The 17,103-nt window shown below is 46.9% G+C and overlaps 1 protein-coding gene across 6 annotated transcripts in view; it reads right to left on the bottom strand.

The window, feature by feature from the left end:
* Positions 1-952: 952 nt before the first annotated feature.
* PPP2R5C (protein phosphatase 2 regulatory subunit B'gamma) overlaps positions 953-17,103 on the bottom strand; it is a 133,440-nt gene continuing 117,289 nt past the window's right edge. For 2 of the 6 annotated variants that reach the window (XM_036839308.1, XM_036839322.1), the window contains 5 exons: positions 16,790-16,917; positions 16,002-16,103; positions 13,969-14,041; positions 8,719-8,835; positions 953-3,438 (listed from right to left, as the gene is read on the bottom strand). In XM_036839308.1, coding sequence (XP_036695203.1) covers positions 3,307-3,438; positions 8,719-8,835; positions 13,969-14,041; positions 16,002-16,103; positions 16,790-16,917 — 552 coding nt within the window. In that variant the 3' untranslated portion in view covers positions 953-3,306. Of the gene's footprint in view, positions 3,439-5,758; positions 5,822-8,718; positions 8,836-13,401; positions 13,444-13,968; positions 14,042-16,001; positions 16,104-16,789; positions 16,918-17,103 lie in introns of those variants that run through there. The other 4 variants (XM_036839319.1, XM_036839332.1, XM_036839314.1 and 1 more) reach the window with 3 other exon arrangements.

Genomic DNA, 17,103 nt, shown 5'->3' with positions numbered 1-17,103 from the left:
CACCCGGGGACATCCCCTGGCTTTGTCACTGCACCCCAGCTCCAACGGCGACTTCTGCACTTCTGTCCTGGGGTTGGGGGAGTCACAGGGACCGTTTGGCAGATAAAGGAACTGAGGGGCTTGGGTCACAGCCCGCCTGCTGGGAGGCCGAGGTCATCGCAGTGACGGGACGGAGCAACTTGATCCTGGACCTGCCCCCAGCGACCTTTCGGTAACAGCACCGGTGAAGACAGCGAGGCCCCAGTAAGAAGGGAGTGGATCAGCGAGGACCCCAAACTCATAGTCTCAGCCACACGACTCTGTTCTCAGGACTTCAGTGTCTCTTCAGGAATAATTTTAAACATCATGGTTAGGGCTCAGATAATTCCATTTCTATAAACTGTGTTCTGATTCACATTTGCCTACTCACAAAACAAGAGGTGGTCGTTAAAAGGTCATCTCTACTTTTTCCCATTAGAAAAGTAGAAAAAATGACCTTACAGAGGGCTCAGCAAAGACGTGGCTGTGACGGACGGCAGGGTGGGCGCCCAGCCAGTGCTGAGTGAGGGACTTCCAGCCGGTATCCCTGGCGGGGCCGCCCTGCCCCTAACCGTCGCCGGGCAGAGGTCAGAACCGGCTTGCCCAACACCACGGCTAAATTTAGCGTCATGATGAGCAGTAAAATTCACATGTTCTTTATTTAGTCCATATAATACACCATTTTTAGAGTTTTTTTTTAAAATTAGATAAAAGAGCATATTAAATGGCAAGTGTATGAAGTTTCTCTTCATAAACAATGTCAAAACAAAAAGTTTTGAATTACAAAATGTTAAAAAATATGTAGGTACTTAACATTTCACTAAAGCATAAAGTTACAGATATTTTCTAAAGAAAAATAATTGTGCCACTTACCTATTTTTGCTGTTTCTATGAACTTTTTTTATTCTGTACATAGGACATTTTGTACAAAATATGAAGTCTACATTTTTATTACTCATTACCATAAAACAAAGGTACAATGTATGTACAATATTAAAAGGAAGCCATACTAAAGCTGCACTAAAAAGACACTCGGAATAGTGACATTTCTGATGTACAGATACATTTCAGAAAGAGTGAAGATGCCAAACGCAGAACTTTATGAAGAAAAACAGTCACCAGTTTATTTTCAATGTAGTACTTCTGAAATCAATTTGGTACAGAATAAACAGTGTATCTATGTAATAATATGTCAGTTGAACAATTAGCAAATGGAATCTGAGTACTAACTAGGAAAACTTTCATAGGCCAAAATATTAAATAATACTCTTGTCAAAGAAAATTAGTTTCTCTCAAAACTTTTTTTTTTTCTCCCTTTTTGGTGAATGTTTGTCTTCAATAAAGAGCAGAAGTAAAACCTAGACAAAAAGATGTTCTTATACACTGAGCTTTCCACATCACCCAAACACTGAGATTTTGCTTTTTCCCTAGGGCAAGAGGAGAGGCTTCCCAGAAACCTCTGTCACAAACATAACTGAGAACATCCAAATCAAGTGTATCTGAGAATCTATCAGCTAAAGACGGAAGTTCAAACAATGGTTTATCAAAATACATAAGACGCTGCTTTATACAATAAAAAGCACCCTTTTTCCCTCAAAAGGAGAAGGCATCTAAACTTTTTTTAAATGATAAATTTCATCATGGTAAAGTGGATGGATACTCGTCAAGTTTCTCAGGAAGTGTTCCTCCTCACAAAGCGGGCTTCTCCCCTTTCAGCTGGGGCAGCCTTCTAATTCAGTACTTGCTTTGAACACAAGAAATCCCCTCCCTCCAAATGATTTTCCTACAGGAAACAAGGAAATAAACATCATCAAAGGATTTAAGTGAAACCAACGGGCAGCAGGTACCACAGCTGCACAGGGAACCACGTCCGCTTCTCACAATGTCTGAGTGGATTCCCGAGACCTCAACTAAAAAACAGATCCTGAAAGAAGCCACGTTTTACCTTTGATGCATCAAGACATTTAACATCAAGTTATAGAATCTTATGCCAGAGACAGAAGAAACTAGAATCACTGGTTTAGAGCAGCAGTACGCATCTCAAATAGCTTTCAAGCAGGATAAGTAAGTCAAAATACTGGCCACCCGGAGAGAAATAAAGAACAAAGCATCAAGTTTAAAGATTTTTCTCCTCGTGCTGTTCCATCAAAAACAAAAAGCTTAATACATGCAAGGAAGTCTGAAATATTTAGCAGCATTGAAGACCGATGAAAACTCAAGACGCTGTATTTTCCTTATGAGGCATCTATTACGTGCGCTCTTTCCAACAGAAAGAGACTCCTTGGAAGCCGTCGCTGCTGCCTCCTCCACGAAGCCCTCAGGGCCACACTGTGGGGAGGGGGGGTGCCTGCCCACAGCGCTGTTTCTGCTACTTTTGCCCAAAGGCAGCGGTGGTCTGCATCAGACCGAGAGCTGGCCTCACTCAAGATGATCTCGTCCTAATTTTCTACAAAATGTGGACTTCTCAGAGAATATAATTTTATTAATTGAAGAGCCTTGTTCAAGGGCAACAATGTGTAAGTAGAGAGAAGTCATTCTGCAAAGAGTAAAACACGAACACGTCACTTTAACATTCCAATTCCAGTCAGGAGAAAGCTCTTTCTAAAACAAATCTCCGCTACGAGCTCACTCCCGGGTCCTGGTCCTGGAACGCAGACTTGGCAATACGGCTTTAGCAATACACAGAAGCAGCAGGACGTGGTACGCATGGTATTGGTCAAAGTAAAGCAGTACCTTAGGAAAAGACAGCGGCCGGGGATTGTCGTGTCACTTTCCCAGTTGAGCTGTGTTGGAACGATGACAGCAAAGAACCACTTCAATGAGATTAAAAAACAAAAACAAACCAAAAAACCCCAGAAAGAAACTGCTGGCGTTAACAATCACGTGGAAACAATCTCAAGGGTTGTGAAGTCTTAAAAAATAGGTAATACTTTTTTAAAGTGCTCCTTTGATTTGAAAAACATTGATATTATCACTGGACCACCTATCTTAAATGATCGCAAATTCCATTTGGGGAGAACGTGAAGATGACGACTAGGGTGCTTTCCTTAGCTCTGATTTTGGAAAACCGGCTTACTTGGGACCGTGCAGGGGACACCATGGGCGGCACGTGGCCCTGGGTGGTCACCATTGTTTGAACTCCTAGTCTCGAGCTGAGGCGTAAGGATGTTATTGCCTACAGAACGGGGTTGGAGAAAGCTTTGACTCGAGTGTAACTGATTTGTATGGCACACAGAGCGTGTATTTTCTACAGATCGGAGCAGGACTGGCGCCCGCACGGCGTCGGGACTAGCGCCCGTCCTGGGGGACCAGCTCCTCAGCGCGGCTGTGGGCCTCCAGGGCGCTCTTGGTGTGCAGGTCCTGGGGCAGCTCGGACTTGCGGCGCACCAGGGGCCGGTCCTTCTTCAGGTCCTTCTGTGCCTGGAATAAAAACGCACGGCGTTGGCTACAGACCCAGCGACCTGGAAGTGTGCTCGCTCTGCACTGAGCCAGCGGTGCCCACACTCAGCGCCTCCCTGGGGATCTGGAGCACACAAAGGGCGGGATGTCTCTTATCACCCTCATTAACCAAGAACGCCTCGTTTATTAAAAGTAACCCAAGGACGGCGTGCATAATATTGGCACTGTTGTCTTCTAAAATGCGTAGTTTCGTACAGAGCATTGAGTACCGCTATTTTGCAAATTCACCAGTTTTAGTAAATCCCATAAATGGTAAAATCTTCCTATTTCATAAAATGTTACCGAAGTCATTTTATGGCTATGTCCCTTCCAGAAGCATGTCAGGAAGTTGAAATTTCCCTTGGAGGTAAATAAAAAGAAAGAATGAATAACATATTTAAACTGGACTCGAAACCAATAAATAACAGGTCTAAAACTTCTATCAAATTTGAAAAACGATACTTAAAATGAGAGGTATTAAATGGGTCATGTAGGGGGAAAAACCCTCTAGAATTCAGAAAAACTGTATTTAATTATTTGTATAAAATTTCCTAATATTAAGGGTAAGATATAAAAGACTCCCTTCTCCATTCCATTTTTTTCCTAAAGTTAGGAAATTTTGGTTTTACTCAACAAAACAAAACGAAAACAAACACCCCAAAACAAAAAAACCCTACGTGAATCCCTTTTTGCATGGGGATTTAGAGATCTGTGTCTGCAAAGAAAGGGGGGGGGGCCTGATATGGGGTGTTTATACACTGAAAGCATCCATTTCCATGCATAATAGTTAAACAAGTTATTCGGTTTTGGAGTAGGGCCATTGCATCAATAGCAGTATCTCTGAAACAAAACAACAAGCCACCTAAATCACCTAGACACGACGTAGGTACCAGTAGGCTGCCTGTGCACGAGGAACTTGAACCAGAACCACGCCTTCCTTTCTGTTTAGTGTCTCCAGCAAAGGGGAGATTATATAAGAGAAGAAGTTACGTTTGTGGTGGTGGTCAAACACCTACCAGAAGAAACCTGCATTAAGTCAACCACTTGACAACAGAAAGAACGTATCCCTAACCACTCCTTACAGCACCCAGCTTGCCAACATCGGTGGTACGACATGCAAAGTGTAATTCTCTTTGCGTTAATGAAACAGCCAAGGCCTTGCAGACACCATATATGAAAAGTGCACACTTTTGCAGAGCTAATATTTCTTAGGGTTCTTTGCAAATTTATCTCTGACAACCTCAATAATATCAAGGTTTGTAAGGAATTTTCTGTGACATCATTTTAGGATTATTTCTAGAACTGTTATTTGAATATTAATGTTCATTTATGGCAAAGGCAGGAATTCTGATTTCTTTCTCCTGGGAACTAGTGTAAGATGTCTTCAGGACAACCCTGCGTGTCAGAAGACTGTGGAGTCACCCACCCCCGTCCCCGAGGGGCTGCCTGTCACGGTCACAGTCCTTGTAAGAGTGGTCTCGTCTGTGCAGCGTGTTTGCCTTCAACCCATGCAAAACTCAGAGGGAAATTCTACCCTGAATTTCATGTCCATTCCAGGCAGAGCTGTAAAACAAAGCAAAGCGAAGCAAAACAAAATCAAGCCTGTCAGATACTTGAAATATTTAATAAATGTCGCAACAGGCATTCCAAAGAGAAGAAACATTTTGATAGAAAATGCCTGGAACCAATAATTGCAAATTGAGAAGGCAAACATGACCCTGGAAGCTTCTGGAAGGACAGAGAGTGTGATGGACCCATCTGAGCCTTTCTGCATAGCCATTTAAAGCCAGTGTGTAAAGCAGAGAGCAATTTCACAAGCGACAAGGGGGGAAAAAAAATCAGAAAAAGGGGAAGCAGGAGAGTGGGACATCATGCAGACGGTCCCCCTAGATGAGTGACACTGGTGGAGGGATGCGTGGGCCGAACATGCTGTCGACGGTGGGCGGACAAGACAGACGGACACGCTGCCCCAGACGCCCCTACGGAGACGCAAGCCGGAGAGAAACGGCCTCTGTCTGCAGCAGAATGGCAGCTCTGAAAGGCTAAATCTATACAGTAAATGGGAAAACAACATCGGGGTGGGTCATATCATACAGAACAGTGCACGTTTTACTACTGAATTTAGGATAGAACTCATCAAAAATCTCTTGAGGGACCAGATTTCTTTGTCTTCACCATCACAAGCTGGAATGACAGGGAAAAAAGGGAAAATACTTCATGTACATAACATTGTCAGTGCTTTTCCTAAATATAAAAGCCTTAAATACACTTCTACGTATTGAGTAAGGAATACCTTCACTTCCCACCTTCCGTCTTTCTACACCTTCCTTAACTGCATTGTTGACACTGCTTTCCTCCCGACCGACTGTCAAAAATGAGAATTGTAAAACATTTTAAATGTCTCTGATATAAATGTCATTCACATGAACTTTACTAGTTTATTCTGGAGGTTCTATATAGGGTTACACAATTTTCTCAAAAGAAACCCAAATCATGGTTCTGACAGGTAAATATATAATTGAATTCCTCCACAAAATTCCAACCAAGTACATTCCACTAGCATTAGGGTCTCCTCTCCTGGATTCTCCGGCAACACTGTCATTTACCTCACGTGCATCCTGAGCCCACATTCGAATCATTTCAAAGAAATGCGGGATTATTTTGATATTTGGGGGAAATTCAATTGATCCACAGAAATCTACAGTAAGTCTTGAAATTGGGTCGTGTTAGTCTTCCAACTTTATTCTTTTTTCAGAGTTATTTCGGCTATTCTAGGTCCTTTGCATTTCCATATGAATTTTAGAATTAACTGGCCAATGTCTTTAAAAAAAAGAAAAGTGCCTGTTGGGATTCTGACTGGATTGCTTTAATTTTGGGGGAGAACTGACGTCTTAATAGCATGGAGTCTTCCAACCCAGGAATGTGATCTGTAGAAATCTAAAGGTTATGAGTAGGGGGATAATTTTTGTACGAATGTCAATTACACAGAAAACTCAGTCATACAGTCTAATTTCAAAAGTCATGAAAACAAACCAGCAAACTAAAAGAGTTCTCCAAGCAATGTCCTGTCTACACATGGTGTCTCAGAACTAACGAGTAGATGACTACAGAGGCTGCTTCCTCCGTAACTCCTGCGGGGAAGGAGACACGCCCTCCTCCAAGGGCCGCTGGAAGATCGGCCACCACGGAGATACTAGAGCTGACTTTCAGAGGCAGTCTTACTCAAGATGAGAATGCTATTTTAATTTGCGTTCTTCATCTCCTACAGAGTGGGCCCTAAATCAGAAACAGGTCCATAGATTACGTAATTATGTAATACGTTCATTACATTTTGGGCATAGTCTATTCTTTTCCTAGCTTTAGTTATCAAGTCAAAGGATGTACCTACCAAAAAGAAAAATCCTCCAACCCTAAAAATATTTAATGTGTAAAGACTGGCTTGTAAGACCTCAGTTTCCTTTTCTATGTTGTATGGCCTGAGTGACCTTAAGACTAGCGTGTGGTCACAAACCCACGGGCAGGCTTGCTGGTAGGAGGGGCCCTGATTTTGATTTCCTCTGACCGCCTGCAGTAACGAGGCCAGTGCTCACGTCCTTAGCCCACCTGAAGCCAAAAAATCAAAATGGTAATCAAAGAGGTGGCCTCAAATTCCTTTCCAAGTTTAAAAAAAAATTAAGAAGAAAATTAACACCCCAGAGAGAGAGAAAAAGATAAGGATTTTCATGTTTTTTATTCAATCTGTTCATTGCTAAGAATATGGCGAGGAAATTATGGAATCCAACTGGATTAAGTAGAAAACGAGTTACTGATGCTCTTGCACTGTATGTTTAGTGTCTGCGTCCACCTGCCTTTATCTTAACCTGAGGCCGAGAGCTAGCTGGGCAGGAAGAGGCAAGGATGAGCCAGTGCAGGTGCTTTACTCTGGAAGCACCAAGAAAAAGGCATTTGGCCCGGCGTTGCCTGGTCGGAAGACGATGCCAGCCACATATGTAATTCCAGATTTTCTAGCAGCCACATTGAAAAAGTGAAAAGCAACTGATGAAATTTATTTTAATAATATTTTAAAAATTTAACCCAGTATATCCAAAATACTATCATTTTAACATGTTATCAGTAACAGAAAATTATGAAGGAGATGTTTCTAGGTCCTTTCCTCACACGAAGCCTGGCAGCTCCCGTGTGTGTTCTGGGCTGCAGCACAGCTCAGTGCAGACGGCCACATGTCACGTTGTGCCTCAGGGCTGCCGTGTTGGGCAGTGCAGTCTGCGTGGTCTAGAGCCTGTGCTCTCGGTAATGCCTCATCCTGTCTGATCAGGTGGGGAATACAATTTACTTGAGTTAAAAACAAGTAGGTTAAAAAAAAAACCCTCTCTGTTTGAGCTCAGAATGACACTATCATCTAGAAACCATCTGCATTCAGTATGCAGTTATAATTTTAGCCTAACTTGTTACTTTTCAGAATTGTAGTGCTGGATGTCTTTAGGAATTCTTAGCTCAAAGGGGATTAAAGTTTCAGAGTCAGAAAGGGCCATATCCCCAAATCCAGTTAGCACTTTATCAACTGCAAGTGTTGAGAACAGGAGGTACAATCAGAGACCTACAGCAACTGAAAGGCCCCTTATACGCGGGAACTCCACCCACTACCCTCTTTAAAGCCTAAGTCGTAAAGGTTCCCCATTTAGTGACAGGGGCCTTTCTTTGGATCGGTGGTGATCTAAGTATGCATCTCCACAAAGTGGAAACAGAACCACTTGAGTGTGGGTATTGCATGAGGGTCCTGACAGAGCCCTGACCCTGGCACAGGCCTGCGAGGCAGCGTGACCCTGCTGTTGACAGGATGAGGGCTCTGCCTGACGTCCTGGGGCCCGGGGGCCGGCAGTAACTCTGTGGAGAAGTAAGAGGGGACGCCTCTGGGCCAGAGCAGAAGTCGCAAGGGGGCAGAGGGAGCAGAGAGGGAAGACTTTACCGCAAACCTTTGAGTCTTTGCTCTCGTTAACATTTGACTGCAGTTAAGAATTGGGATTATTACTGTTAAAGTAAATGAAGAAACACATTTCAGGCACATACTTAATCCTTAAAAACTGTTTCTACTAATTTGATCTAAGATACATGGATGAAATGTTTCCTGTAAGATTACCACCATGTAATTTTTCACTTTAGCTTACACAGGAGGCACTGCTGTCTATCACATCACTAAAATCACAGGCACGTCTTAAGCAAGTCTCTAAGGAGCGCACCCAGCTTAGCTCTGTGCACTTTTACCTGGCGAGCCTCTTCGTTCACTGTCTTTCTCAACATCTGCACATCTTCAAATAAAGGCCCATCTGTCTCCACTGCCACCGGAAGGCTCATGGCGCTCGCTTGACTACACACTGCGTACTGCAATGCAAAGCGCGGAGTCACTCTCGGCCAGGTCAGCGCTCAGGGCTCGGCTCCAGGGCTCCTGGCCCAAGCCACCCCCACGGCCCCTCCTGAAGGGAGCCCACGTGCAGGGAAGTGCTCCCTGCATGGCCTACGCCTGCAGCGCCTGGCCCCTGGCGTCGCCTCATTCCAGACTGTCCCAGCCCCTTGCTGGGCAACACCCCGCCCTGGAGCCTCCGGCCTGCTGACTCCCCGTGACCCTGGGTCTGGTAATGGGAATGCTTCCCGCGGAAACCTCCACCTCCAGCCCCCAACCTCTGTGCACAGCCTTGCCCTCCTCTATCTGCGCCCTCGCTCCTGGTCCTCATGTTCTCGGCATTTTCCAAACTCGCCTAAACCCCATCACTGGTCACACCCTTTTACTCACACCCTCTCTGCTCTCCTCCCAAACGACACAACCCCAATCGGTCCCACAGCTCGCATCTCACTCTGCAACCCCGTGGCTGGCCCTGCAGGAGGCCTGGTCCGCCCACGTGTCAGTGGGGTCCCCTTGGCTCCCTCTCCTGTTCCCCACGGGGCGCCCTGGGACTCCACTCCCTTCGGGTTCTGGGCCAAGTCCGGCTCTGCTCTGAGCAGGACGGGTTTCTGACTTTGTTTCCGTGAGTGGGACGTGGGGATGAGATCACTTCAGAGGTGGCTGTGACGGCGCAGGTGAGCTAAGGTACACGGAATGCCCTGACTGTCCTCAGCATTTGGCGTCCACTCTCTGTGCGTCTGCCGCGAGCTGGGCACTATTCCAAGTACAGCCTGTAAAGTGTGTGCTATGATCCCATTTGGCTGACGGGAACGCTGAGGTACCTACGCTAACCGCGGGGCCCCAGGCCAGTAAAGGGGGAGCTGGGGTTCCGAGCTGCAGCCTCGCACCCCTTCCCCCAGGCCCTGTGCCCGGCTCGTGCCCTCCTGGCCACAGCGAGCCCCTCTGCCTGGGCTGGGGACCCGGCACCCACCCCTTCCCCCCCCCACCCCCCGCCTGGCTCACCACCTCCCTCCCGCCAGGCGAGCGACCAGGAGGGCCGCTCAGCTCTCAGCAGCCCCTCCTCCTCCCGACCCCTCGGCTCACCCCCGCGGCTCTGGGCCTCGCCTCTCCGAAGGGACGCCGGGCACCAGGCCGCGGGTGACCGCTCTGTGGCCACGTGCTGGCCACAGTCGTCCCTGAAGCTCCCCTTCCCTGGCCTGTGGCGCCGGCCGCCCCGGCCCCTCGCTCCTCTGTCACTGCTGGGACGACAGTCTGTGCCCCTCCTCATGCCCCGTGGGTCTCTCTGACCCTCGCCAGCGCCCCCTCCCCACCCCCGGCCCCCGTGGCCGCCTGGCCCAGCCCCTCCACCACCCTGGGAAACACGCCGCTTCCTTGCGGGAGCCACACCCTTGCCTCCGTTTCCTCCACACGATGGGCACCCAGGCCCCCGCGGCACCCTGAGCCTGCCGCCCCCGTCAGCCCGTCCAGCAGCGTCATCTCCACACGTCTCCCCAGGAGCCCCCGAGCGTCGGAAGAGCTTTCTGAGCGCAAGCCTGCCGAGGCCACTGGCTCTGGATGACACTGTGACACCTGCACACTGTTTTGGGGATAAAACCCACGGGTCCTGCCCCCTCTCCAGCTTTGTCCCTGACACAGACCACACCCACCCTCCCCCATGACTGACACCCCGTCTACGAACAGTTGGGTTTCCCAGTCGCCCCTTCCCCTGCCTTGAGCCCCTGGCTGGTTAAGCCCCTTGGTGAGCCTCTAAGAGGTTGGCTCCACCTCCAGGGGGCCCAGCACTCTTGGGGGCTAAGGTCCCGGTGCCGTGGGGACACCTTGCCGTGGCCATGCTACCCTCCGGCCTTCCTTTACGTGTCTCCCTCTAAAGGCGCGACCAGGCCTCTCGCCAACATTGCCAGCACAACCCCCAGCGTGTGCTACCATCTGATCGTCTGGACTGGATTCTCTCTGCTTCCATCTGGCTCGCCTCCTTGACACCTGGGGCCGTGTCTCATTCTCATTTCTGTATCCTGGGAAAGCGCTACCATTTGGGACGCGCAGCTGGCACTCATCTGCCAAGAGAGGTGGTGACCCGCTGGGCGCAGGGAGCTGGGGCCTGCACAGCGCCTTGCCCTCCGGGGCTCAGCTGGGCGGGGCAGATGGAGCAGAGATGCTGCAGGGCTCGGGAGGTGGTGCGGGGATGGTTTTTAACCAGTATTTCAGCTTGCGGCCACGCCAAGAGAACACCAGCGCTCTACACGGACCCTGCCAGCGGCCGTGCCTAGAGCAGTGCGGGCTCTGAGGCCCTGCTGGGGCTCAGGGCAAAGAAAAGTACACACAAGGATGCTACAAAATGTCTATAGGAAATCAGCGTCACTAGCAGGGTGGGGGGCAGAGGATTCTCACTAGGAATAAAAACCTTCCCGAGGCTGAAGTTCTCAACAGGTGAAATAAGGAACGCACATTTCCCCAGAGAGGCTCATCTCCCAAAGGAAAGGGAGGCAACCGGACTCTGTGCCCTGGGCCGCCTATGGCATCGTCTTGTCATTGCAAAGGGGCAGAAACACTGAGCCAGAGCCACACTTAAAATTCACAGAAGTGCCTTGTCTTCGTTTCACATGATCCCCACAAAAGGGAGACGGGAGTAAAACTGTTATATGGTCTCTTTGGGTGGATTAGGAAAAGCACATTTATGTTAGAAATCTTCACTATTTCATGACTTTAAAAAAATTAAATCACATCTGACATTAAGAAACCCCAGCTGAAACTGCCACAACTGCTAAAACAAACACAACCCAAATCCTGAAGGACCACAGCTTTCCAAATCCCAACCAGCCTAAACGGGGACCTGCTTTCACATCTCCAAGCAGATGAAAGACTTAGCCTGTGAAAACACAAGGCAGCATCAGGAAGACTTCTAGGTACACGCCAGTGAACAGAGTGAGGGATTGGGAACCCACCTAAAATAAGGACGCTATTAAATCATTTCTCAGAACGGCAGATTTGAGATGGGGAATCGGGCTTCAAAAACCCACCTACATGTTTTCGTTACGGAAGTAGCACGCAAGCTGTATTACCCACAACACTATTTACTTTTTGCTGCTGTTGTAAATAGCAAGCAATGACTAGAACTTAGAAAGGACTCTCGAGAGAGAGAGTGAACAGCGGGTACCAAGGCCCTCATTTCCAGCTTTGAGATATTAGCCCACGAAGTACTTTCCGTTTCAGACACTGCTCGGGGGACTGGAGCATGCGGACAGGACCTGCTGGGGTGTGGTCACAGCATGCGGACAGGACCGGCTTGGGTGTGGTCACAGACTGTTTTCACACGCAGACGGGAGCAGGACGGAGCTCAGGTCAGAGCGCCACGGCACAATGCAGGGGTGAGCGCAGGCAAAGCCTACCACTCTCAGGCTGTGGCCCGAGACATTTTAAAACAGAGCAGCCAAAGGAATAAAAATGTGATGTAAGAACATTTAGGAAAAGTTCAGAAAAAGAGAAATGAGGACAATATATATTTTAGAAGGAACATCTGTTACAGCACAGCAGTGAAACCAGGCCACCTTTGCTAATACAATCACAGCCAGCTCTTGGTTTGTAATGTAAGGCTTTATGCGATTTTCTATGAGATTATTCCTATTTTCCAGGTAGAATAAATAAAATTAGACCCTCTGATCTGTATACAGTTCACATGTTTTTCAAGGGTGTTGATCTCAAGGGTGTGTGTGACGGGGTCCTTGACGACCCTGATTGGGACCCGTCTGCCCTCGGCATGGGGCCGTCTGAACAGAGCAAGATGGCCTGGGCCCCGTCGGGCAGGGTCCATCCACCCACACTGCCCCAGACGTATGATTTTACTGTGTCCTACAACAAACGTACTGTGTCCTACAACAAACGTCAGTCAGTATTTTAACCTCACGTTCAACATAAATTCTATTCTTAAAAGTACATACTCATAGCTATCCACCTAAATTAACTACTACACAGTTTCACATGCTATTTTCACATAAAATAGCATTTCTGTGTAAGAGCATGGAATAAAAATGGTTAGAAAAACGCCAGTTACTTGTTTCAGGTGGCATCAAGGACATACACTTAAGGATGTCGTTCAATTTTCCTATGGTTTGTGTCTTGATTATAGTTTTATCAGAGGGAATACAAGTCAGTATGTTGTTATATAGGTAAAGTACATACTTTTAACTCTGTATTCATGTATCACTTTTTATTAAACATCAGAGAGATTTAAAACCCACATGGCAACTGAGATAATAATGATTTATGCATACCTCTCACCAAAGAAAATAAATAGATAGCTTGTAACCTGGTTCACCGTATTGAACCTTGCAGGATTTTAGGGGTAGCCGAGCAGTTTTCCTCAGAAAGTAAAATCTTTTCTGGGGAGCTGAGGACAGCCTGAGAATTCTTAGCGTGGCAAATGATTTTCAGTGATAATCGGACAGGCACATAGCATCAGAAAGAACGTCTGTCGGGACACGGCTCCAACCCCCAGTCCCCGGGGGTCAGCCCGAGGTAATGCATCGGGGGACACTGCTTCAGTGCTGGCAGTTCCAGAAGACACATCATTGGCACCCACCTGCCAGGGCGTGCTGGGATGGGAGAAAGGATTAGCGGCTAAGATGACAGAAGTCGGTCAACTTTTAACGAGAAAGGCTCAGCCTGCAGAAACCTCATTTGAGGAAAGAGGACATTGACTTCATACTTAATCTATTTCAAATCTAATTTCTTTTCCTTTAGAATTAATTTGATATTAAAAAGAAAGGAAAATATTGTTTGAACTACAGCATCTATGACATCTGAGAAAGCAAATTACAATCTTGGCCCAAAACAGAGCTTGTATCCTTACTTTCTTTTTACCACAGTATATTCATAAGGTTCATATCTTATTTAAAAAGCATAATAATAAAAAAAATGTCAATTCTGTGGTAAAAACCTTTGTGGGGCAAAATAAGTACTTGTACAAAAGTTGAAAAGTATTTTTATTGCAGATATTTTCATATACAGTGTTAGTGAAATTGATTTCCCTCCCCTCTCACGATGAATCCACACTCCTATCTCATAAAAACATTCAAGTTACACCCTAGACGTTTTCATGTTACTCTCTTTTTTAGTACCTGGGGGTTTGCTTTGGCTAGGTTTTCTATTTTAACCCACGCTTCTTCTCGTTCTTTCATTTTTAGCTTCTCTCTGAAAAATAGTAAAATGTCATTGGTGTTAGAGAAACGAATCAAATTCAAGAGAGAAAACGTTAAGGGGGAACGTGGGCAGCAACACAACACCTATTTCCCCTTTGTCACTGTCTGGTCTTATTCCACGTACGTCACAGTGGTGACCACAAGGTACATAAAGGGGAAAAAAAAGAAACTGGGCTTAGAGGAAAAGAGTTAAAAATATAAATACACCAAAATTTTAACATGTCTAAGAATTTAAGCTCTTAGAAACACTTGCACAAGCACATCTCTGTCTCCTTCCTTCCCCTTGTTTTGTTGCTTCGTCACAGGACATATACGATTTTGGTGAGAAGCTTACATACCCATGAAAAGTGAGACCACACCTCAGCGTGAAGGAACCAGGTGAAGACGTCCTTACAGAGGCACAGCCTGTAGATCCACACCAACAAGGCGCATGACCTTCAGTACATTACTTATCGTGGGACCAACTCTTTTTTAATCCAGTAAATGTGTTACATGATCTGTAAGGTCCCTTTCAGAAATGTGATGTTCCATGAAAGAGGATGTGCCGTTAGAAAAGCCCCGACGTTCACATATTTCACACCTGAACACTGCATTCAGCTGAGGCAGGAATGGGCCAGGCAGCCTGAAGGTTTAAAGAGCCCACAGCCGGCTCCCGGCGCGCCTTCCTGCTTCATTTGTCATTGTCCCTCACACACGGTCTCTTACTCATTTGTATTTTGCTGTCTTTCTCTTTCCACACCACCCAGAATGTAAACTCCATAAGGGCAAGGGTTTTTGTTTGTTTTATTCACTGCTGTGTTGCCAGAACCCGTAACGGGGCCTTGCACATAGGTAAACACACACTGTCTCAGGAATGAACATGGCGCTTCGTTATATATGTACTGTAATTTGAATTACATTCGTTCACAGTTTATCTCCCTCGGCCAGCTTCCAGTGACAGAGCATCCAAACTGCCCACGTCCACACCTGCCTCTGAAGATGTGATTTTGATAATTAGTGAATCAAACTGTTACTAGCACAGCCTAGGGACAGAGGCATCTAGCCCAGTGGTCCCCAACCTTTTTGGCACCAGGGACCGGATTCATGGAAGACAATTTTCCTATGGCCTCGGGGGTGGGGGAGGGGATGGATCAGCTGGGAATGCGAGTGATGGGGTGCGATGGGGCGCGACGGGGAGCGACGGGGAGCGATGGGGCGCGATGGGGAGCGGCAGAGGAAGCTCCTTTCGCCCGCCGCTCACCTCCTGCCGTGCGGCCTGTTTCCTAACCGGGGTTGGGGACCCTTGATCTAGCCTGTCCCTGGACAGATGTGGGTTCTGAAGTCCTCACAGCGTGAGAGCAGGGCCCTGGTTTTGTGAGGGATTCTGGCACTAGATTCCAGAGAATGCCCGAATTTATGGAGATCAACAAATTAGAACAATAGAGCTACGCTGGATGAAGGTTCCTGCTCTTTCATATAAACCTTACAGGATACAGTTCAAATTCCTGCCTGATAAACATGAAAAATTACTACACATTATTGCCTTTAAGTGTCCCCTAAGAAAAGCAAAGATCCTGAAAGTTAAATTCGTGACTATACATGCACTTTTTGCCATGATTAAACTAGTAGCATAACGGAGAGAACAGCTAACCTTTTTTTTTTCTGGCTGTGCTATGCGGCTTGCAGGGTCTTAGTTCCCCGACCAGGGATTGAACCTGGGGCCACTGCAGTGAAAGCGCTGAGTCCTAACCACTGGACCGCCACGGAATTCCCAGAGAATAGCTAACTTTAAACATGTGTTCTTTGAAAATAAGTTATCATAACAAAGTTTCAATTTGCTTTCCAAGTACAAAAGGGCTGATTTTGCTTTAAAGTGAAGAATAACTTTTTAGGACAAACTAATGGGAGAGGTTTATTCAGGATTAAGGAAAAAAAAATCCTTGAAAGAATAACTTTTGAAAGGAGCAACTTACTTCAGTTTCTCTGCTTTAAACTGCTGGGTGCAGTCATCAAATAGTTTTTGGTTCATCTCCATGAAGAGTTTCAGTGCGTTGTATATCAAGCCATGTATTGTCCTGTAACGAAAGCTTCGTGTTGAAACTCAGAATGCTTCATCTTTTTTGATCCGTCTCCCTCCCCTCCTCCACCACAGACTGTTTCCTCTCCCAACTTATTAGCCCATTTCAATGGCCCACATTTCACAAGTACCAGCTCAGCAGAGACGATGCCACGGATGACACGGCACCCATACTGACTGCTGAGGTCTCGGGAGATGACCACTGAGTAAATCAGTCTGTTCATCGTCAGTAAGTGAGAGAACAAAGGGGAGAAGCAGGGGCAGATGTCAAGATTCCTAGTGGTGTTTAGGTTACCTGCTCTTCTCTCTGGCTCCCCAGGGTGAGTGTCAGCAGGGCTCTGGGGCCCCTGCGTGTGGGGTGGCCACTGTGCCCCTGCAGGGACTGAGCCCTGAGGTTGTGACAGTCTTTAACTGTCCCGGAGGGAACTTAAGAGGCGGCCCGGAAGATGCTGCTCCCGACCCCGCCGGGGATGAGATGGGGGGTGGGGAGTGAGGCAATACGCCCTACGTGGGCTCGACACGGGGATAAGGATGTGAACGGAAGGCCAAGATACAGCCCACAAAGAAGTCAGCATCTTGTTTTTTAACTGATATTCAGGCTTGGATTCAATCGTAATTGAAGTATCAGCAAAATATGCAAAATTTAAAAACGGCCCGATCTGACGGCAGCCAGCTCTCTCTTACTTGTTCCAGTGGGTCTTTGAGTTGCGGTACAAGGATGGAAACATGATGGGCAGAATCTTTGCTGCGTTGTCGCTGATGAGACTCATGATGTACTCGTTATTCCAGTAATACAGCGCTCGCTCTGCCACCTGAAAGACGGAGGGCATGACTGTTGTCTGTGATGATTAAAGCGTTCCATTACACATGTAAAGAGGGAAATGAATTATACTGGACTGGAAAATTATTATTTCTACAAATTAAAATACTCTAGACTGTAACCCTGAAGAGCCTTCAACAGAAAGGCAGATGATTTCCTGTCTGTCAAGATCACTGTC

The sequence above is a fragment of the Balaenoptera musculus genome, chromosome 2, assembly GCF_009873245.2.
Source record: "Balaenoptera musculus isolate JJ_BM4_2016_0621 chromosome 2, mBalMus1.pri.v3, whole genome shotgun sequence".
Taxonomy (NCBI): domain Eukaryota; kingdom Metazoa; phylum Chordata; class Mammalia; order Artiodactyla; family Balaenopteridae; genus Balaenoptera; species Balaenoptera musculus.
The sequence above is the reverse complement of the archived record's forward strand: the minus strand, read 5'-3'. Positions and strand labels throughout refer to the sequence as shown.